This window comes from Mesitornis unicolor, unplaced genomic scaffold, assembly GCF_000695765.1.
Source record: "Mesitornis unicolor isolate BGI_N332 unplaced genomic scaffold, ASM69576v1 scaffold1316, whole genome shotgun sequence".
NCBI classification, from domain to species: Eukaryota; Metazoa; Chordata; class Aves; order Mesitornithiformes; family Mesitornithidae; genus Mesitornis; species Mesitornis unicolor.
The window spans coordinates 14,103-36,955 of record NW_010190019.1 but is presented as its reverse complement, the minus strand read 5'-3'; the positions used below and the strand labels follow the sequence as shown (position 1 = coordinate 36,955).

The following is a 22,853-nucleotide window of genomic DNA, read 5'->3' as shown; positions in this document are numbered from 1 at the left end:
TTTCCCTACCAGTAACACAGTGTATACCACAGTCATGAGCGCTGCGCATCCCGAGAAGTACCAGACATGGATCAGACCCGTGAAGTGAAGAGGTGTAAGTAGCGTGCAGGTACTCCCAGCTACTTGTACTCAAATAAGAATTTCAGCTGAAGAGTCATTGAGGGACAAAGCACTGCAGTGGCACTCAAGTGACCTTGTCTGAATTCCTGATTCTCCCCTTGGTTTGCTTATCGACCTTGGGTAAATACCTTCCCTTATTGTTATAAAGTATTGACTTTCTTTGCAGAACCCTTGGAGATTATCTTAGGAAAAGTGTTTTATGACAGTGGAAGGGGGTGGGTGTTGTCGTGACCTGAAGATAGAGGTTCCCTGCATGAACGTTTTAGCTGTTAATTTTACCAGTCCTAATATCATGATGTATTTCCTGTGTCTCCGGGTGGTTGACTGTAACAGGAGGCCCTGCCAGAGTGAACTGAATCCCAGCAGGAAGGGTTGGTGCACTTGACACCAAGAAAGATGAAGCTTAATTTGTGACAGCCCCTTACAGGCAACAGAATGTTATCCTTTGAGGGTTTTGTCCCTCACTTCCAGAAAAAGTCTTAAGTGTTTGAACACCCAAGGTGCCTCACACGGTAGCTTTAATATGTTCAGAGGAAGATATTAAGTTACATTTATTTCTATTCCCAGCAACTCTGGTTGTGTGGGCTTGGCAGGAGCACACAAACCTGCATTCCAGTTAGAAAAGCTTTTTAAACTCTCATATTTGTGCAATTATACTGGACATTTGATTTTAGCCAGAGCAATTCCTTCCTTTTAGAGATCCTAAAGTTTGTTTTGTTCTTAACTCCATATAAACCTGCGCTCTCTTATTTATCTGCTTATTTCAACAGACAAAATGGGTGAAAAGCTGAAGCTTTGCAAGACCAGCATATGCTTTTAAAATCGCTCTCTCAAGCAGTGAATTGTTTTGGCTTATTAGTTATGCAAACCTCTTCAAGAAATGATGACAGTTAGTTCTTTCAAGTATTGCAGACGATGCTGTTAATGAACTGTAACAGAAATTAGGTCGATTTTACTGTAATTACATTCATGTTCTAGCAGATACTGATGGATAAAAATTACTGTTTTTGGGAGGAGTTGTGCAACTTGAATGTACTTATGTGCTGACTAAGAAATAAAAATGTTATTATAAATTCATGATTACAACTAAATCTATTTTGTGTGGCCTGTAGTTGTGTCTTCTAAGGTCCAGTCTGAACCTCCCCTGGTGCAGCTTTGAGCCGTTCCCATGTGCCCTGTCCATGGATCCCAGGAAGAAGAGCTCAGCACCTCTCCCCTTGCACTCCTCAGGAAGCCATGAGGTTGCCCCTCAGCTTCCTTTTCTCTAAACCAGACAAAGCCAGCGTCCCCAGCTGTTCCTCGCAGCACACGCCTTTCAGCCCTTCACCAGCTTTTTTCCCCTGCTCTGGACACACTGAATACCTTAACACCTTGCTCCCTGCTTCAGTACTCTGGGCTGAATCCCACCAGGACCCAGGGACTTGGGAACATTCAGCTGACACAGCTGGTCCCTTACAATTTCAGTGTCCACAGTTGGAGATTTTCAGTGGAGTGGTTATTAGTGTAAGGTAAGGAGATGGAGCTTGAGGAGTCGCTGCACACAGAGCTGTAGTCTCTGGTGATTTTATTAATCACAAATCAGGATACGTGATAGTACTGACTTCTTGCCCCTAATGCATGAGTGAAGCCTGTGAAGGGATAGCAATGAGAATACAAAAGGGATGGTTTTCCTTTTTTATGTTTGAAAGTTGCCTTCAATAACAAGTTTATAATTAATTTCTTTAGTGCAGAGGGGGGTTTTATGTTTGTCGAGTTGTGCTGTGACTGCATACTGGATTCAGGGACTTCTTGGGGGCACCCTAGAAATACAGAAGGATTTAAGAAGTCAAGACCTTCCCATAAAGCTTACGTGTCCCATTCTTCACTGGACAAAATTCCCGCTAGTGCCAGTGAGAATTGCACCTGGGAGGCGATGTGGTCAGAGCAGCATTTCCAGACACACGCAATGTCACCTGCGGTATTTGTGTACAGGTTATGCAAACTGTTCCTGAGCTTTCTGGAGCTGTGGGCTCTTTATCTCCTTGCGCTGAGTCTGGCTCAGTGTCATAACCTACTTACCTGCATCCCCTACTCCTGCCTGGATAAACGCGCTGCAAGCTTTGCCTTGACCCAGTTTGTACAACGATGTTACCAGGCGTACGCCAGAACTGGTAAAGATGAAAAATAGAGAGCTCCTGGAGCAAGATGTAAATGCTGAGGGTCACGAAATCTCTTGGCTACCAGGATGATGTTGCTTTAATTCACAGAGCAGGCACTGACCCCGGATGCCAGCGGGTTTTCTTTATGTAACAGCCACCCACAAGTAAAGACAAAAGGATCCGTACAGGTGTTAAGGTTGCCTCGTCTTCTTGACCTCAGGGGCGTTAGGCTGATTATCTTCTGGCAGTGGCGTGCCCAGATTCTCAGTGGTATATAGGTTTAATCAAATGTGTTTGTTTCACTGTGTACAAACAGAGCTGGGGGTGTGTAAATATTTGGTATCCATGAATATTTAAGGAACAGTCATCTGGTCCTGTCCTGTTCTTGTCTCACCAGCACTTCAGAACTTGCTCAGGCCCAGCCACAGAGCAGATTATTGAAATGTGGGGCTTGAAACAAGGAAGGAAACAAGATTTGAAGAAGTTTGATTTTATTTTATTTTGCATTTGTTCTTTTAAATTATGTTTTTAAAGAAAGCCTTGCATTACATCTGTTTATAAGCACTCAGACATCCCGACTGCCAACTAAATAAAACCTTTATGCTAACCTGAATCCTTTTTTTGTTGCTATCCAGAAGGATACATAACTTTCTGGTCTGAGTTTAACGAAATGCTAAAAATATAAACACCAAGAAACTGGTGAATGATGTGTCTTACAAACAAGATGATTTAACCTGTGAAACGTGTTAAGGTGGTTTTGCCCAAGAATTGAAACTTGATAAAAATGCAGAGATAAAGGATTGATGATGCTTTAAATTAAAGCATCTTAAGAATGCTGGAGACATTAAAATGCAGTTATTTTAATCGCTTGCTGATCGTCCTTCTGGTTGAGATTTCATCTGCTTTGTGTGCCCATGTTTTAGAGACTGAGAAATAAAAGAGCTTTTCTGCTTTCTCAAGCCCAGTCAGATTCATGAGTTTTAGGATTAAGTAATGAAACAGAACTAAGTGAAATACGTTATCCTTGCTTCTTCCACCCTTTTGTTTCTGCAGGAAAGCCCAAAAGATTTTTCAGCCCAGCGTAGGGAATGGATGAAACCTTTAATTCTTTTGCCTCCAGAAGTCTGCATTTAACAAAAGGCAACTTGAAAGCGTGTAAGAGCTGACTCTTCAGATGAGAGGCCAACACACTGCATTTCTCATTCATAATCCCTTCAGTAATCCTAATCCACTTCAGATCTGGAGCCTTTCTTAAGCATCACATGGGAGAGGATTCTTAAGGCTGCTCAAGACAACTGGGCAGCAAATAAACCGAAAGCTCTGCGCTCGTGGCAGGACAGCACATTGGTTTTGTAGTGCAGGTGCTGAAAGACATGGCAGTTTCTGCTGGTGCCCGAGGGAGCAGGAGGAGTTTCTGAATCTGTAATCGAGCCAATCACTTCAGAGATTATTGAGCACTTTGGGTACTGAATACAAACAAAAATTTAAAAAGTGGAGAGCCTCAATTATGTTTATCTTAATAAATCCTTAAGTTAGGAATTGGTGGCAAGGTAAGTTGCATTTTCTTTTCTCTGTAACCATGTTTTGTGGTCAGCAGTAGTTACTCAGCACCCCTAGTGGGAGGCGAGATATCCTTTTATATGTTTAGCTGTGTAAAACTGTGGTTGGGAGTTTTCTGTCTGAAATTCTGCTTTTCAGCACTGCAGTAACTGTGCAGGTGCAGAGGTCAGTGCAGGTGTGAAACAAAGCAAGCTTCACCTTCTAATTCGCAGCTGTGAGGTGTGCTGAGTCTGGTGTACACGTGGGACATCGGTATTTACTCTAGGAGGGCAAGGCAGGATCATCACTTTCCCCAGTACCACCTAGCATTTTGATTCTTGGGAGAAGTATTTGATTTTCATTTTGATTAATCTGTAGATCTTAATCAAACTGTTGCTGTTTTAGCAGAACTTCAAATTTCTCTTTCCCTTTCTTTTTCATTATTTTTCCTAGTAAACTTTCAGTAAGTTTGTTGTATCCTGTCATTGCCTTCCAGATCTGCTCATCTCTTCCCTCAGCTGTCCAAATGTCTGTAAAATTGTCAAATTAGTGGGGATTCAGTGGTGAAGTGAGTTATCTTTCCTAGAAGCCCTGTTGTTTTGGAGTGATGTGACAGAGCATGTAGGATTTGACTCAAAACACTGTCACTTGCTTTGGTTTGGAAGGAGTTAGAATAATATTTGTGGTAAGCCAGGAAATTTACCTTGGTCTCTGTTGTTGTTGTTGTTTTAGGGTGGTTCACACAAACAGATTTGTGCGAGTTTTCCTTTGATGAGTTTTATGTGCTATTGTAGGGTATTATTAAACAAATACAGCCGCTTGTGTTTTAAAAGGTTCAAAAATGAGTATATTAACCACTGCCTTGGGAGGTGTACGTGGAGTGTGGCTGTTACATGTTTCTCCTGGCTCACACTGACTCTGGTGAACTGGGGCTGTGCATCTTTTCCATGTGTCTGTGATCCTCCACTGAGGCACTCAGCGTTGTTGCTGTGTTAGTTGTCTGTGTCCGTGTGTGGCTCTTGAGTCCCATGCTTATTTGGTTGATGGTTTAGTTTTGCCCTGGTCTAAGTACAAACAGCAGGGTTTATCACCTTGCTTTACCCAGCATACCTGTTTGCTAGCAGATGCTTTATGCAGCAGCACATTCCAGGGGAGGGCCTCAGGTTAACATATTGCAGCTTCTCAGAAGGCGTGGGGAAAGCCTGTTCCAGAGGCTTGTGACTGCACCAGAGAAATGTAAACATCTCTGCAGGAGGGGAATGTTGGCACAGAGCAAGATGAGAAAGGTGATAAAGCAGTTGGTAGCCAGCTGTTTTCTAGACGCGTCATTTGGCCTCACCTGGTTGTTTTAATATATCCTGTATTTGAGGTGATGCCACTGTTCATCACGTCTTCCAGGCTGGGTCTTGATGGGCCCCTGTTCCTCTTCTTTTGCTTGGGTACAGGATTTCAGGCAGGGGAGGTGTGCATGTCACTGCTGGGTGGATGAGGAAGGATCCCGAGGTGCTGAGCAGTTGACCTGGCTCTATTTCTTCCTTGCTTCTCCCACCTTTGAAAGAGGTTTCATTCCATCGGATTCCCTGGTTTATAACTGTGTGCTCCTTTGCTCAGGTTGTGGCCTTTGGAAAAATCTAAGGGTAAGGAAGTGAAAAAGTTCACAGCTCCAGGAATTGCTTGGGACAGAAGTGTTGGTAGACCACTCGGGACAGAGGAAATGGGCAGGTGCTCCTAGGGCACACTAGTACTAGACAATCCCTCGGTATGGATGGCCAACATTTGTGTTTAAAGTAGGGCTGTCCAAATAACAAACACTTGGCTGTTTTGCAGGGAAGGAGGGAAATGAGAACAAGTTTTATTCTGTGTCTCCAAGGGTGATCTCAAATCCAAGGTCAAACTTTATCAAAACAGATGGGCAGTACCCCTGAACGCATCCTTGGCAAGCAAATTACCTAACTTGGTACCTGAGCACTTGATTCAGATTTGTTCTCCATTTTAAAAAAGTGACCTGGAAGTGTCCTAGTTCCTGAAAAAGGATCCTTTTTCCTCATGTTTGAGTTTTTAAAGGCATCTTAAAAGTCACTCACCTATAAAAGCTGAAGCATCCATCTTCCTTTGAAGCTGGTACTGTCAGGTTCCCAAGCAGCACAGGAGATACATCACAGTTGTCTACTCTAACCACATTTCAGGGTTTTTTTTGGTGGAACTGGCTTGAATCTGGTCCTGTGGCCTGAACTCCCGTTAGAACAGCAGTGTGTCTTCTGGTGGCATTTCATCAGGTGTGAACTTGCGTCACGCTGTTTCAGACTGCCCTGCCAGCTATACCAGAATGCAGTCAGTGGAGGTGCTTCGGGATGTTTGTTTGTACAGCAGGCTCCTGACACAGAACAAATAATTTGTATCATCGCTTCTCTGGATAGCTAACACTTGCTGAAGTCTTCAGATCTGTGTCTTTGAAAAGACATTTTTGTTTGGATAGCCAGATGGGAGTTTTAAGTCTACATGCAGAAATTCTGAGCTTGAAAATGTGTTTTTTGCTGCCTCGTACAGCGGGTTACAAATAAAAGCCTTAGATGGATTCTGAATTTTGTGTGCAATTGTCCATTTGAGGAGTTAATGATTTGAAAAGTTGTCAGAGTACCTGCCTTGTGGAGCACAAAGACCATAAAGCACCAGCTGTAACTGGGCATACTTCAGCTGTGATTACAGGCCATTTTCGGCACTGATATGAAATAATGTTGTTAGAATAAAACTAGAATGCCTGGTATTTTGTTGAGAGCATTGCTACGTATCCTCCTGTTGAACCAGCCAGTTCTTGCGAAGATGCCATGGTGCAATTTGGCATTCTGAGTGTTGCAGCATCTCATGTGCCTCGGAAACTTCCCACGCTGAAATGTTGCTTAGCACGGCTCAATATTCCTGAGCAAACGCTGCGCACGTGCACCTTACACAACACCGGACGTGCTCCTTCAATTAGCATTCGTGCAGAGCTGTAGCTATTCTGAGAGGAAAGATGTGGGTTAGGTGGAAAGAGATTGAAGGAGGCAAAAGGGTTGCAGGAAGTGAGAGGTGACTTTTCCCTCTGCTAAGAAGTACCTGCGCAGTCACGCCGCCCTGACCCTTCAAAATCCTTTGGGCTTAACGTTTTTACAGGTGCTTTTTTCTTCCCCTCCCTTTCTCAGATTTCTCCTCCCCTAGTTCTGGGTCAGAATAAAAATCCGTATAATCCTGATGTGATACAGCCTGGGACTGCTTCGGCAGTAGTACACGGAGTTTTGTTTTCCCGATGTAATAGTGGTTGGTTGGTTGGTTGGTTTGTTCTTCCCAGAGGAAAGGTGTCTGACTGTGAATGACATTCTGGTTGTCCTCAAAGGTAGAGATTTCAGACTTTGACCTAATCTTGAAATAGGATCCATTTCCTCTGAGCAGAGCTTTCCGCAGCAGTAAAATTACAGAAGTCTGGCTGTCCTGTCCTTTTGGACCTATTATTGTACCTACTGTGGTACAATTTGTCCCCGCACCCAAGCAGATCCACGAGGTGAAGAAAAGCAGCGTTTAACAAAGCTGATTATTTTCTTATGATAGCTAATTGTTATTTCAGACTTATCTCCCCTCTAGCTGTGGTACTGCAAATAGATTTAAATACCATCTGTGTGTTCATCCCCCATAATAGGAGTTACCCTTCACAGATGGCTATGTGTATGAATATTTGTCTGCATGTACTGATTGTTAATGAATCAACCTAATAGCATTTATGCTTCCAGATCGGTATTGAAAACCTGGCAGTTGTTTTCCGTACAGTGTACGAATGCCTCCCACACGCAGTCATGTGTGGTATTTTAGTATCTCCATCCAGGTGGTTCAGCTGTGTGCGGGGAAGGGCGGAGGTAACGTGAGGATTCGGAGCTGTACTCAGCTCTCAGAGGTCAATCAAGATTATTTTATTGTAGCACCTGAAATGAAGGTTCAGGACAAAGACTGCCACATCGCTAAGAGTTTAGGAGCCTAAAATTAGGCATGTGAAGCACTGTGAGAGTACATGAATGCCTGATTTATACATCTACTGTACAATTTCAGTACCTAGATAAGCAATCTTTGCTATTTTTACACAATTAGGAAGGTGCTGAAATTATTCCTATAGCTGACCTGACATTTGAAACAGTAAGACAGAAATCCTCATCTCAGATTGTCTAGAAGACCACGAAGTAGTTGGAAAAATCTGGTAGTAGTAGAAGAGGTAGTTGGACACAAGTCAAGGCATCTGCTTGTTGATCTTAGTAAGTGTTAATATATTTAATTACAGATTTTCGGCACTGTGGGACATGTTGCAGCTGTTCTGATTCTGACCGAATGGTCTTTCCTGCATCTCTTTCGTGGTTTTGGTGACACTGGGCCAATCAGCAACGTTCTAAGAGTACTGGTTGGAGAACATGGGATCTGGTAGTTCTGTAAATGCCAACTACAAGTACTCCCTGCAGAAGTCTGAAAATGGTGAGTGATCCTTTGAAAAGCAATCCTTTCCTGTCTGCTCCAGTCTGTGCAGTTGGGAGGTTTCGGTGGATGTGGTTTTTTTCTGAGTTACTTGGTTTTCTTGATGGTACTGAGGCAAGGTTAAGTCTTTCAGTACCCTGTGATGAGGAGTCTCAGCTTTCAGGCAGAAGACCAATATGCTAGAGAAAACCACAGCTATCTAGACCATGCTTAGATTAAAATCGATCAAAACTGACCAGAAATGAAGCACCAAAAAGCAACTCTGTTTCAGAACCAGCATCCGATGGATTAATCAACTGCTGGCTAATGCACATGTTGTCATGTGCTGACAGTGAGAGAGGTGGTACCACCTTGCTGCTTCCAGTGGACTCCCTTTTTAAAGACTGTGTTAGTGGCGCAGGACTGATAACGCAGAAGCATTAGTAAAGCCAAAATATATCTGGTTCTAAAGAAGGTAAGATGGTGTGGCTAAGAAAAGCTGTAAAGCAAAAAGTGTGCTTTTTTCCCATGTCAGTGCAATGCTCCTAATCTCTGCTAATGATCTAGAGCTGTTGATGGCTCTCGAAGCTGTGCAATGAGTTATTTTTATGAAACCTTTGTATGATAGTATCAGTTTTTCTGGGTGTGTGCTCAGGTGCGCGATGGAACAAAGGGAGTTTACCAGCCAGACTTTACACGTAGGGAAGTGCACAAAAATAAACAGACTGCTTTGTTGTTTAGTTCAGTCCTCAGCACTGGCAGAACAGCAGCATGGTGCAAACTGTTTGCAAAGTGTTTTGAAGCAGAATTGCACTTAGAAATTAAGAGAGTGGGGATACTGTTGACATTCAGCCTTTTTTGTCTGTCATTTTTCTTGTTGAAAGGCTCCACCTTTTCTTTATGTACTTTAGAGTCGTCTATTGCCTATAGCACCAGAGAACCATGGACTTTCCCAGCAAGTTCAGGACTATTTTATGATAGCGCCTTGTCTATAACAAACAAACTGTAACATAAAACTAGTTACTGATTTGAAACCCTGCGTTAGATCTGACACCTCACCTACAATTTCCCATGGCAGTAAAGTATCTCTGAATTTCTAGCATCTGGTTTTCAAAATCCTTCAGATCTGGGTCACAGGGCTGCACTGACAAGGCATCAGCTGCCTCTGCCTGCTCTGGGGCCTCTGGCTCTCTTGTAAAGGCTGTGGGACATGGATGGTGGAACGTATGCATAGTGTAAATGTTGCCATTTGCCTGCATAAACGTGCAACTTAAATAAATCCAAATGTTGAGAAGAACTTGGGCTGCGTATTTGCCAGGTTAAAGTTTACCAAAGAATGCTCCCTAGCACTAATTAAAACTTAAAATTTAGTTAGAAAATAACTTATTAGAATAGCCTGTTTCTTAGCATAGGCTTTCCTTGCTTTAGCTGTTGTTAAAATCAGCCTCTAGCTATCTGCTGGTATTTCTGCAGTGGGAATCGAACTCTGCTGGCACTGTCACCACCAGAGACCTGAAAGGGTAACTGTGGGATCCCCACTCTGAGGCAACTGGTTTGGTTATAAATGGTTTCAGAGAAGGAAGACAATATTTATTTGCTGCTGCTGTGTGAATTACACTGCTAGCATGAGCAGCCATGTTGTAGTTTGAGTGCTGCCACTTTGGCACGCTTTCAATAGCTTATGTGATGATGTATGATTCAGTTTACTGCTTGGATCCCCATAAAATGTGGATAAATCTCTTTCTCTTCCTTTTTTATTATTTTTTTCTAAACTAGTACAAACACTGCCAGATGAATCTCACTCAGGTAAGCTGGTAAATTACAATACCTGGCTTTTTCAGTTGCAGAGCCAGTCTCTGTAAAAAGCAGCACAAAACCCCAATGCTTTGCCCATCTGGAGCTTAAAATGCTGTGGATGGTGGTGTATATGCACACTGTGCATCTGATAATGAGTCTTTCATAGATTTTATTTTAATGTTTCAAAGGATCTAGATTTCATTTGTGTATGTGGAGTCATAACTATGAATTTCTGCTCAATTGAAGTACCTCTGACTCCTACTGCAGTAATTGGACATTTATCCACTGTCAGGAGGATGCAACGCATTTGGAAGTTGTTTTAGAGAGTGACTGTGACTGTAAGGCAGCTAGTGTTGGGTCTGTTATACAGGAGGCTTGAAGAGGTAGCACCAAGAGCACCAAACTGCAGGGAAAAAATCAGCTTTTTTATTTTTCCAAGGTCCAGCAGATCAGTAAGCACTTTCTCAGCAAGATATAAGGCCCAGGCAAAGAATATATACATTATTCTTGAATTAAGACTAGCCAAGTCTTACCTTCTTGCCCATGACTTGCCCATGGCTCAGTTCCCCAACGGCACAATGGCAACAGCTCTTCCCTTTTCATGCGCTGCAGCTCCTAGAACAGAAACACAATTCAGAAGGATTATTGTTTTCGATACGTAAGCCATCAGGGTATCTTCTTTAAGTAAAGGTCAATGTTTCCTGCAGAAGTAGATGGAGGCTGGTGTATGTTATATAATTAATACATGCTAATTGAATTAATGTCACCTCTTTGTCTCTTGCCAGCACTTAGCAGCCTTTGCGGTAGGGGTGTAGGGGTGGGAGATCTCCTTCTTATTAATAAAACTTTTCCACCTCACTCTCCCCCTTGCTCTCTGTGCTTTGGTGAACACAGCACTGTTCTCTCACAAACCACTTGCCAAGCAAATGCGAGCTTCTGCAGCAGGACAAACTCTGTAACTCTGTAGTCTCTGATTTTGGGGTCAGGTTGTAGGTAGAGCAGCCATCCCCATCCCTCACTCCTTCAGCTAAAGCTGACACAGAGAAGCACTGTTAGAAAATGTTTTCAATGTAGGGCCCTAGGCCAAGGCTCCAGAATTGAACAGGAAGGGACACCAGGCACAATTATGAGAAAGATGCCAAGTAGCAGAGATGGTTGGGAAGGTGCTGTAAAGTAACAGGCGGTCCAAATGGGGTCGAGACCAGCTGAGGAGGATGGAAGAGTTTCTACAGGTACTTTAAGCTCTGTGGCAGAACCTGAAAAAGAAAATGGGAAACTGCACCAAAGTACTTTATTTAAATATGCTCACAGCCCACCTGAAATAGTCCTTTAATGGAAAACATTGGAACTGGGGAAATGCAGAGGAATGGCTATGTTTTAAACACCAGTGCAAACGGTGTTTTGGAAATTCCTGGCATTTCCTTCCTTCTGTGTGATTAAGTGGCCAAAGATCTGTCTCTCCCTTTTCACTGTGTGTGCTAATGTTACCTTTACCTTATTCCAAGATAATGGTATGTTAACATTTAAGCTAGAATAGACCCTTTCTGAAGTTTGTCAAGGACTGCAAGAGCTGAGGTATTTATTTGGCTTAAAGGAAGGTAGACAAACTCTGTATTTTTAAGGCTCTGGAAGGAGATTAAGTGTCTTGTTTCCCCCAACTCCTCATGTGGCCTCAGTCAAATCTCTGGCTTCCTGAAGCCCCAATACCTAGATTGTAAGACAGACATGAAAATGATGAAGGTATATAGAAAGGGAAGAAGTTGTCTATTAACACTGACTAACATGTTTGGACCTCTAGGCCCTAAGAAGTTGCTGTTAATGCTGGTGCTGAGGAGCCAGCAGCGACGGTTAGATGTGCTTCAGAGGTCTCTGGTCATGCAGGGTCAGATCAACCTCTTGCAATACGGTGAAAAGAAATAAGCGGGTGCTCTGTTATCTTTAACATTCAGGCATCAGAACACCCTTCCTGAAACCTTGCTCCTGAAAGAGAAAGGTCCCTCTTAATTTTCAGGGTAGGACAGGAGCAGTAGTGGGGTACCTCAGTTGCAGCCGCTGCAGCTCAGCAGGTTGGTTCTGCTTTTGTCCCCTAGCTTTCAAGGCGGCTGTTTTGATCCAGCAGTGGTATCGGCGCTACGTTGCTCGGCTGGAAATGCGCCGACGTTGCACCTGGAGAATCTTTCAATCCATCGAGTACGCTTGCGAGCAGGATCAGATCAAGGTAAGGTGTAAAGGAGTGTGTGGGAAAATACACCCTGCCTCTGCAATTCCCTGTCCCCTTTTTTGCCTATCGATTTTCTGCCTGCTTGTGTGTGATGAAACTCTAAATAATGATCTTGAAAGAGAGCTATAAGGGCTGTTGAACATCCTAAACCTTTTCCCCAGCCTGAACACAAAAGGCAAGCCTAGTTGTTCGTGTTGTCACTCAACAGAATTTCACTCCAGGGTGAATGATGATGGGCTCTCTCCTTGCAGCTTCACAACTTCTTCAGTTACCTCATGGACCACTGCACACCGAGCAGCAGCAAAGAGAGTAAGCATCTCTGTATCGATTTGTAGTCTGATGCTGGCCCTTCTGGATGGCAAAGGGGGCCAAGAGAGTCCAAAGAGCGATGGTGTCAGGAATTTGGATAAGGAATGAATTGTCTGGAGACTGTCAGAGCTGTGCAAGGGATGCGGGACAACTCCAACTCCTTAGGAGCTGGAAGGGAGAGCAAAAGTTCAGTATGTTTTCAAAGAGCAGCATTAGAAATCTGCCTTTTTTTCAGTGATCCTTGGTAAGCACAGCTCTGCTCCAGGTTATCACCTACTTCATATATATTTAGTCTCTCTCTTGTAAATGTGGGGTGAAAGAAGTGCTGTGAGAACCAATACAGTATCTTTCTGCGTCTGCGGAGAGCATTATGTTATTTCTTAGAGCTGGGAACTTTTACTTTTACTTTGCTGACCATAACCTGTTGAAGTGCTCACTCCTTCCTTGCAAGCTGTCACCCCACCGCCCCACGCATTTTATAGCAAAGCTCTGTTGAGGAAGAGAAAGCCTAAGCAAACAGCTTTTCTTCAGCAAATTACTAGAATGGTGTATTAAGCCACCTTTTTTCTTGTCTCTTTCTCCTTAAAAAACCCAAATAATCAAACCAACCAATCTGTCATCCAGGGGATTTTCTCAGTCGCATGTTTATAAGTGGGGAAAGCTTCAAAGAGGCAGAGCTGGAAAAATACTGTGACTTTGAATCCATGGAGGTGCCAGACTCCTACACTGGACCCCGTCTCTCTTTCCCGCTCCTTCCTGACCATGCCACTGCCTTGCTGGAAGCTTTCAAACAGAAACAAGTAAGGATCCCAAAGGGAACCACGCTTTCCCCTTCTCTGTGCAGGGGTGTAGGATAGATAATTTGGGTTTAGACTTCCTAACAAACTAAGCCGCTTGGAGTATAACGAGCTTGCAAGCTGTTAGGCAAAGGGGAGTTGGAAATGATCTGGTAGAGATTTCCCCCTGCCATAAGAACTTCCTTCCTGAAAACGTAATTCTAATGAAATTGCACACTCCTCATAGGTATGAGCCAATATTAACCTGAATTTAATCTTAAAAGGGAAAAAAAAAACCAACCCACAGGAGTCCAGGCTGTCATTTTTTGTTGCAGTTCAGTTTGTAAAAAGGTATGGGATGGCCTAGATGGAAACAGCTGATTAAAATGATGTTTTATGCCATGCAACGTTGACTCACATTTAAAATGTAAAATGTGTGTGTGGGGGGGTTTCTAAATAAGTCCAGTACCAACTCAGCAGCACTAACAAGTCCTCGTACAATTGTAGTGTTCTGCTGCCACCCCTCAGTCAAGGTGCTGAACTGCAAAATAAGTCAAAAATCTCCCAACAAAACGACCTTAAAACAAAGGTCTCTAGGGTCCTGACTGATGCCCGCATCCTGGCTTTGAGCAAACGTATTCCTGCAGGACACATGGCAGCTGAGGGCCTGGCTTTAATGTGACAGAGGCTAAGAAAGAGGTAGAGAAGCAGCTCCTTACCTGTGATCCTGGGCTGGGATTTCTGCAGCTCTAGGAGGTGGTGTTGCCTAGCGGATGCAGCCTTGATCACAGGGTGTGAGGGCTTTGGGTTCTCTTGCCAGTGCTTTTGCCTGCTCCCCTTGTCCTGCTGTTGCCCAGTATTTACCTCATCTTTCTTGTAAGCGCTGACTGTTGTCCCAGTGAGTTGTGTGCGAGTTTCTGCCATCCAGGCTATTGCAGTGCGTCCTGGGGGCCTTTGCAGTCAGAGCTGCGTTGCTGCTCAGAGGTCACTGATTTCCTGCTTTAATCCCTTCTCTTTCTCCTAGTAGAAGCTCCACGCTCGCTATGTCTTAAACCTTCTGCATGAGACCAGGAAGCACCTCAAGCAGTTGCCAAACATCACTCACGTCTCCACCTGCTATAGCGAGGAGGTCACCGTGTGCGGTACGCCTGGGTGGGAGGGCACTGGGGCAGAAGGCTCATGTGGAAGGGGTGGGAAAGACACAAAATGCAAGCAGATATGAACTGAGAATATAAGGATATCCATTCAGCTAAGGGAAGAAGGGTGAGCCTGTGGCTCTCAAAATTGTTATACATTACAGCAAAGATTTAAAGAATTTTTCAATTGGATTCAAATTTGTCTTTGAGCACTGGCCTCAAAACTCAGTCATTTTCTGTCCTATTCTGTATTTTGTTGCCGTGCCTCTTCAGGCTTCATCATGTCCTTTTCCTTCGGGCACATTGCCTCAGTGTAAGGAAACCTGTACCTTGAACTTCCCAAAATATTTCAGTGGCCATTAATTTATAGAGGAGGTACTTCATAGGAAGTTATTTATTGGTGTCTTTTTAAGTCAAACACACTGTGACTTCTCTTTCTGTGCCTGTTAGGAGACCTGCACGGCCAGCTGGATGACTTGTTCCTCATATTTTATAAGGTAGGCATTGTATTTGGAGAGGGAGGCTGGCCAGGCATTGTGAGAGGTATCATACGGGTCATGCTGCAAAGTGTTTGCAAAACTGGGCCCTTTATGTGCGGTTCTCCAGGACAATTTGATTGGTTTTAAATGGCTTCTCAAAGCAGCAGCTTATTGCCTTGCTGACTTAGAAATCTGGAGAAGTGTTGTGATATACATGTGCATTTGGGAAGTGCCAGTGGATGTTTTTGTAAGTGCTGATACCAGTGGCATCCCCTCCTGACTACCAGCTTTCAATTTTCACTGAATTTGCTGCTGGGAGCCTACAGGATAAAAATACGAGTCAGTAAGGTACCCTGGGGCAGGAGTGAATGTGCAGCTGGGGTGGGGGGGGAGGTATTTGGGGATCACGGGGAGGCCTCTCTTGGAACATCTGCCTCTTCCTTTTACAGAATGGCCTTCCTTCCCCTTCCAAGTCCTATGTGTTCAACGGGGACTTTGTAGACAGAGGCAAACAGTCCCTCGAGATCCTCATCGTCCTCTTTACCTTCCTCTTGATCTACCCAAAGGAGGTTCATCTCAACCGTGGGAACCACGAGGACCACATGGTCAACTTACGGTACGGGTTCTGTGGGGGACTGATCACAGTGTCAAGTGTGTCGCTGCGAAATCTCACTGAACTTCCTTACTTCTTACTTCCTTACTCCTGTTCTTTAGCTACGGTTTTGCCAAGGAAGTAATGCAGAAATACAAGGTAGGCATATGTTTGTGTCTCCTTTACCACGTGAGATATGCACTTTCAAGGCTTGATGCTTCATCTTTCCCTTTCTGACCTGTCCTCCTAGGTGCATGGGAAGAAAATCTTGAAGATGGTTCAGAACGTCTTCTGCTGGCTGCCCCTGGCCACCTTGATTGATCAGAAAGTCCTTGTTATACACGGAGGCATCTCTGACACCACTGACCTGGACATGCTTGAGAAAATACAAAGGCACAAAGTAGGTTTTATTTCTCAGCTATTCCAAGAGTGTCGCTGCTTTGTGGTGGAGAGCGTATTTCTACATGTCAGCTTGGCTGTTGATGAGACAAATCTTAAGGGTGGTCTTCCTAAACAAACTGTATTTAGGTGCAGGCTTAGAGTGAATTGCTTTGCTTCCATCGTGTGTGTGCAGGAGGTGTGAAGGGAAGCAGCATTCTTGGCTTCTGGAAGGTGTGAGGATCGTAGCCAAGGAAGGGGTGGGTAATGGCATGGGTAAACAGATACGCTGATGCTGACTGTAAAAACACAGTGATGAGACTTTGTCTCACCGTTCCTTGGTCTGTTTTTCCCCCTACATTTCCAGAATTATTTTGATAAATAGTTTAACTCGTCTCTGCCTCACTTTCTAGTTCAGAAAGTCTACTTCCCCTGTCCAATTGAGGTTGCATTAGCCATGAGTACTTCCCTCATTCCCATTGCAGATTAAATCCACATACTCTACCTTTTGTGAAATGTCTGAGCAGCATAGAGTCAGTGAAGAAGAGACGGTTCTGTAGTCAGAATGGATGTGGGGCCCCAGCTGTAAGCCAGGAGTGGCACATCTGAGAGGATGGCACTAGTCATCTCCCAAAATTTATCAGTTTTTGATGGCAGTAAAGGGAATTCAGGCCTTCAGGCTTGATTCACTTAACAGTCTGCTGATGGAAGATGTTAGAGCTGGAGATGTGTGTCCCAGTGGTGTGTCCAGCTCTTTTTTCTCTCTTACCTTTTTCAGTTTATTTCTGTATTAAGAGGGAAGAAAAGAAAGGAGTCGAATAGAAATGTGGAAATACAGGAAATAAACGGGGAGAGCACAGTAGAGGCTGGCCCAGCACGTGACGAGGCAGCCCCCAGTTTATCTCTGCAGCCCCAGTCAGCCCAGGCTCCCAGCATGGCCAACAGGCTGGAGTTCTCCAGGTGGGTCCGGCAGACGGTGCAGGAGCAAATCGAGCGGTGCCGCCGGATGGTGGACATCAGTGAGTCGGAGGAGGAAGAGCTCACCTACTCCAGCATGGTGTCCTTGAAGGATGTGGATGAGCCGTGCTGGACTCGCCAGGAGGAGTGGAAGCAGGTGAGTTGTGTAAGCAGGGCCCTGAGCCCGGTGGCTGTGGCTGCCTTCTGCGGGTTTGTTCTGTTATGAGGAATCTCAGTACAAAATATGTGGGTCAGTGAACAGACCTCTCTGCAGAGAGATTTTTGTATAGTGGAGTTCAGGAGCAACTCAGTGTTGAAGTGCCAGCAGGCAGGCTAGTGGGGTTTGTGCTACTTTGTCCCTACTGCTCTGCTCCCCAGGACAGCCTGGCATTGATCATTCAGTGTAAGTGGCCATGAAGGGCTGTCCTGTGAGTGTGAGATCTCTGCTGACAAGACTGTGGAGCCCAGTGGTTATAGCGCTCGCTGTGTACATGGGGTACCTGACGTCAGCTCAAAGTAGGTAACGAATGAGCACCTAGTTTGCTGAATTTGTGGTTTTAGCTGGGCTGTACTGCAGTTAGGTTTCTAGGCAGGTCTGAGCCTGGGAACTAAGTTTTCTGTTTGTGCTAGACCAATCTGTAAGCTACTTCTGTGCGCTCTGAAACCTTCGTTACTTACTCCACATTACATATGACATCCTGGCATTGCACACCTTATCGGTATAAGGCTATATATTGAGGTCAGGGTTAAAGAGATTAAACTTTAATCCGAATAGTGGTTACCGAGTCAGCACTTACTTACATTACTGGAGGCTGTGGAACGTCCTGGCTAGAGAGCAAAGGAGTTTAATACTAAGCCTGCTCATGGCCTCAGGATCTGCTGGCTGTTCGTGCCCTGCAACCTGTGTTCTGGGATGGCAGAGGACAGGCAAGGCTCTTCGAAATCACAGAGGCAGCAAAGGGAAAGATTGTATCTGGCCTGATTTACAGACACCCCTTGTCCCCCAGGCACTTCGTGTGTGCCTGTAGCTCCATGCTGACAATATTGTCACCTCTGTGGTGGATCAGGTCAGTGACAGTCCTGTGGAGCAGTGCAGTCATTCAGCTGGGATGCCAGAAACATCTCTGTTTCCCTGCACTATGGTAATAGCAACAGTCCAGGGAGGGATTCAGAGATAGAGCTGTATTTGCTTATTAAGCTTCAAAGGGTGGTACCTGCTGGGTACACTTTCCTCAGTGAACTTTTCCAATCCTTTCAGATTTTAGACATTCTCTGGAGTGACCCCATGCCTCAGGAAGGCTGCAAAGTAAATACGGTGCGAGGTGGTGGCTGCTATTTTGGGCCTGATGTGACAGGGAAGATCCTTGAGAAGTACAACTTGCAGTTCCTCATCCGCTCCCACGAGTGCAAGCAAGAGGGCTACGAGTTCTGCCACAACCGGAAGGTTGGTGATGGGGACAGCATGAAGGATACTTGGGTTTCCATCCTGCTAGGGTGAGGTTTCTGTGGTGGCTTTTCTCAGCTCTGTATTTCTTCCAACAGGGCTTTGTTAAGTACATAAAAAATCCCTCAACAGCCTTATTGGGAGTTACTGAAGCGTGTTCCTAGCTGAGGTTTCACAGGTCTTAGGTCAGGGCAGTCTGGAGCTACCTGCTCTGTTGGGGGCATCTGTTGTGCAGGCAAAGCTCATCCCTGCGTGTGGTGACTGAGAAAACGTCTGAATTTGTGCCATTGCCCTCACTTTAAGCAGCTGTTTCTGAAGATGACCTACAAAAGGGTGTTGCTGAGCTGCTGCAGCAAAGCTTGGCTCCCAGAAGGTTCAGGATCACTTCAGTGATTTCAGCAGGGGCACTTTTGACTCTGTTCACTGCAGTGAGCATGGAAGCTTGTCAGAAGAATACAGTGAAATCGCAGGCAGCCAGTGTGTGGCCAGATCCACTTGAGACCAGTGTTGTCCTCAAGGAACTCACACCCATAAGGCTTCCAGGCCACTCACCACCTCGCTCTTCCTTTTCCACATTAAAACTTGCTGTTTCACAGTCTCTTGACTCCAGATGGGATTGGCTGTGTTGTTTTCACTGCTACACGTATACATAATAAAGACTGTACACACTGACTGTAAATGTCTCTCTTTTTTGGGTGTTAGGTGCTGACCATATTTTCAGCCTCAAACTACTATGAAATCGGCAGCAACAGGGGAGCCTATGTGAAACTGGGACCGGACCTCGTCCCCCATTTTGTGCAGTACCAAGCGAACAAGACAGCCCATACTCTCACTATGACCCAAAGGCAAGGCTTTCCAGTTGCTCTGTAGCCACCAAGTCAAAATTCTGCAAGGGAGAACTGTGGGAGCTTTGAGAAAGTTTGACTCTGGAGCTGAACTTTCAGAGCTTGATTTACTAAATAATAGTGCTAGAGAAGGATTCAAGCTTTGTGCAGCAATTACTGAGAGGCTCAAGCATTGAGGAGGGAGCATTCCACGAGCAGAAGGGGACTTGGTTTTACAGACTGCTGATTTTCCAGCTTCTCTTTTCACTGTCAAGTTTAGACTTTTGACCCTTGCTGAGGTTCCCTTCTGCTTTGTTTCTTCACAAACTGATGCAGGGATTCACTGCATTAGCTGCGAGGAACTGTGCTCCAGGCACACAGCACCTTATCATGAGCACTGCGATGCAGCTGTAGCTGTGCACAGCAGTTGTGCAAGGGTCCAGGCAATCCATGGCCAGGCCAAGGGACTGGGAAGGTGCAGCTTCTCTTGCATATTGTGGCAAGTCTTTAATGTGCTTCTCTCTTTTCTGCATCATCCAGGATCAGCAGAGTAGAAGAGTCAGCCTTTCGAGCTTTACGGGAACAGCTCTTTGCTCACACCTCAGCCCTCATCAACGCGTTCAAGGCCTACGATAAGGACAACACAGGTAAATCTGAGCCAAGCGGCTCAGGTTAATTCTGCAGTGGTGCAGGGTTGAAGTGGACAAGTTGGGTGCGTGGCTGGTTGGAACACTCCTCACTGATAGATGTCAGCAACTGTCACAGGAGGAGGCTGTGTCAGACCTTGCCCCAGCACTGGTCACATTTGCTGCTGTTCAGTGTCTCTGCTGGGAGCGTGTCACTGCCTCAGAGTTGTGTTATGATAACAGGGTGTCAGAGGAGAAGCAAGAGGTGATTAGCCTAATGTGTAGCAATTTAGACTTGGCAGTAGGAGAACCCTTTGGAACAGCGATGAAGCACTGGAAAAGATGATGACCTGGAACATGTCTGTCACTTGGGAAAGGATGGGTGGTTTCTAGAGCCCTTTCAGTCTCAAGTCTAAATCATGGGGAAGAGAGAAGTGAAGGATGTCCTCTGTGGCATCTGCATTAAGGAGGGAGCTGCGAGTTCACAACTCTGGCTGCTGGGAGTGCTCTGCTGGTGTAGCAACTGAGATGTGTTGCTGAGATCAGTTCATTTAAGGTGGGGAACACAGTTGTCAGCAGAACTGCTTTCTTGTGGGTATCTCTTCCAAAACTGTTCACAAAAGTCTGGTTTAGCTGTTACAGCAGCTGCTAAACTAGGAGCTTTTCCATGTTCCTGGGTCAGAGGAAGTACTAGTGCCATTGTGCAGGCCACGATCTGCAGGGTGACTCTGGTTGTATGCCACAAATATATAGTATGTCAGATGGTGGGACTGAAACAAACACACGCCAGTTGTCTTCATGTGCTTTCAACTGCCCATCTCTCAGGTCTCCATGGCTCTTCCTTTTCCTTGCAGGAAGGATCCCGCTCAGCAACTGGGCGACGGCAGTGGAGTCAGTCTTGCACCTGGGACTGCCCTGGCGAATGCTGAGGCCGCAGCTGGTGCGCAGCACGGCGGATGGCATGCTGGAGTACAAGTCCTGGCTCAACGACCTGGCCATGGAGCAGCGGAGCCAAGAGGTAAGAACTCTCCCCCCTTTCCGGCAAAGCAGCTCACAAAGTCCTCAGCACATGGGACCAAATATGGTAGGTGAGTGGATGGTCCCTGTATAATCCAAAATCATACTGAAAGTTGATGGAAATGCTTGCATGAGTTGGAGCAGTCCAGAGATGTTCAGTCAATTGTAGAAGCACAAACAACTCTGCCATGGTTAAAAAACGTAGCCTGAATTACTGTCTTCTCTGTTAGGAAGTGACAGTTTGCTATTGTGCTGTAAGGCATAGTTGCACAGACGGTCCAGTCACCACAAACCTCTATGGTCGACACAATGAAATGTGCATTGCTGGCAAATTCTTCAGAGAAGTAAACATTTTTTACGTATGGGAAGGTCTGCAGTAACTGCTCAGAGAAAACAGAAAGCTGGTGGAAAGGGTAGAAGGAGGGTGACCATGTTGTCTTTCAGCACATCCAGTCGAGCTTGCTGGAAGTCATTTATCGAAACAGATCCAACTTGGAGACCATATTCAGGATCATAGACACAGATCACTCAGGTAAGCAGAGGTGCAGGGGCTGTTGTTCACTGTGTTATATTCCATTCTGCTTTTGGGCTCCCTTTAGCATGTACATTGGCATTTTGATATCATGGTTCGGGTCCTCAGTCAAGGTTACTGCCTCAGGAGCTTCTGAAAAATGTCCTTGCCTGTTTCCACAAACATGAGGCATTTCGAAGGAAACTGTGCAGTTCTGGTACAGGATCAATAATTATTTGTTTAGCAGAACAAAACTTGTGATGAAAGCAACAGCATTAATGCAGCGTACTTGGGATCTTGAGCGTTACTGCTTTCAAGCAGTCATCTCCACCGAGTTACTTTGGGAAAGAGAAAATACAACAGTCTTTGCCTTCATTTATTCTTCCAAATTGTATTATGTGTCTTTACTGCTTCAAGTTGTATTTTAGCCACTGTTCTCCATACTAGGACATCTAGTTGCAGCAAGCGAAATGTAGATTATGAGTAATTTCTTTCCTTCCTTCAGAGGATGCAGGCAGCAGGGGTGGGATGAGAGGTCGAAGCTGAGCAGGGATCCTTCCTTGCATGCTGAGTGGAAGCAGTGGCTGCAGTGACTTTGCGCTGAGGTGGTTTGTGCCTTCCTTCTCCACAGGTCTCATCTCATTTGAGGAATTCCACCAAACCTGGAAGCTGTTCAGCTCCCACATGAACATTGAACTCACGGAGGACGGCATCAACGACTTGGTTCGCAGCATTGATTTCAATAAAGATGGAAACATCGACTTCAACGAGTTCCTAGAAGCCTTCCGCCTTGTCAAACAGTCACAGTAGCGAGAACCTGGGGGAGTTGCCACATCCAATGCCTTGACTGCCAGTGAAGCCAGGAGGACCGCTTCCTACCTAACTGCAGAGCGTGCCTGTAGATGCCAAGCAGGGAAAGGGAGGGCAGGTACCTGTAGCACTTCTTGGTTAAAACAGTAGCCAGCAGCTGGCTACTGGCTTCCATTCTGGGAAGGCAAAATAGACAAGCTGCACTTCAAATGTGACCATTTATAAAAAGGAGCTGCATTTTAAGTAGAAATTCCTGCTCAAAGGGAAGATGGAACTTAATTTCTCTTGTCAACAGATGTGATGAAATGTTTCGGGTCTATTCAAGTGTAGTAAAATGGAAGTAAAGGTATCTCTTTAGGTAGTGTTTTAGCCAGCTAGCAACTGCTGGAGCCCAGCTCTCCTTCTAATAAAGTTTTTTTCTAGATTGCTGTCTGTGGGCTGTTTCTGTCTTCTCTAATTTGTCAAGTCTGTTAGCAACAGTGCTGTTTCCCCCTTGTTGCTCCTTTGCTGTGATAATTTTGTTCTGTAAGTATGACGCTACTAAATATGTGCAGTGGAGCAACACTTCAAAAAAATCTATCCTCTCAAACATGCAAAACTGTCTGTAGCACAGAGCTTCTTTTTATTTATTTAAGATCTGTTGACACCCTGCTACAGTGCCTATGCTGCATGTTTGAGATATTTTCGAAGCATGGTACAACTGCAGCTTAAA

The 22,853-nt window shown here is 45.0% G+C and overlaps 2 protein-coding genes across 2 annotated transcripts in view; both read left to right on the top strand.

Moving 5' to 3' along the window:
- Positions 1–88, top strand: part of NAAA (N-acylethanolamine acid amidase) — a 9,032-nt gene extending 8,944 nt beyond the window's left edge. The window contains exon 9 of the mRNA XM_010186228.1: positions 13–88. Within this exon, the coding sequence (XP_010184530.1) occupies positions 13–88 (76 nt within the window). The remainder of the gene's footprint in view (positions 1–12) is intronic.
- An 8,136-nt stretch (positions 89–8,224) lies between these two features.
- On the top strand, positions 8,225–22,294 carry PPEF2 (protein phosphatase, EF-hand calcium binding domain 2). Its single transcript, XM_010186232.1, has 16 exons — positions 8,225–8,285; positions 12,152–12,279; positions 12,534–12,591; positions 13,216–13,391; positions 14,395–14,509; positions 14,954–15,000; positions 15,432–15,598; positions 15,697–15,733; positions 15,825–15,974; positions 16,731–17,066; positions 18,168–18,353; positions 19,056–19,198; positions 19,718–19,824; positions 20,658–20,821; positions 21,265–21,352; positions 21,963–22,294. The coding sequence occupies exons 1-16, from the start codon at positions 8,225–8,227 to the stop codon at positions 22,139–22,141; spliced, it is 2,142 nt and encodes a 713-aa protein (XP_010184534.1). The 3' UTR covers positions 22,142–22,294.
- The last annotated feature ends 559 nt before the right edge of the window (positions 22,295–22,853 follow it).

Excerpts from the sequence above, each read along its gene's own strand:
- PPEF2 (XM_010186232.1), top strand. The coding sequence starts at position 8,225 with ATGGGATCTGGTAGTTCTGTAAATGCCAACTACAAGTACTCCCTGCAG. Across the intron at positions 8,286-12,151 it reads CCTGCAGAAGTCTGAAAATG|CTTTCAAGGCGGCTGTTTTG; the intron begins GTGAGTGATCCT and ends TTTGTCCCCTAG. Across the intron at positions 21,353-21,962 it reads CATAGACACAGATCACTCAG|GTCTCATCTCATTTGAGGAA; the intron begins GTAAGCAGAGGT and ends CCTTCTCCACAG.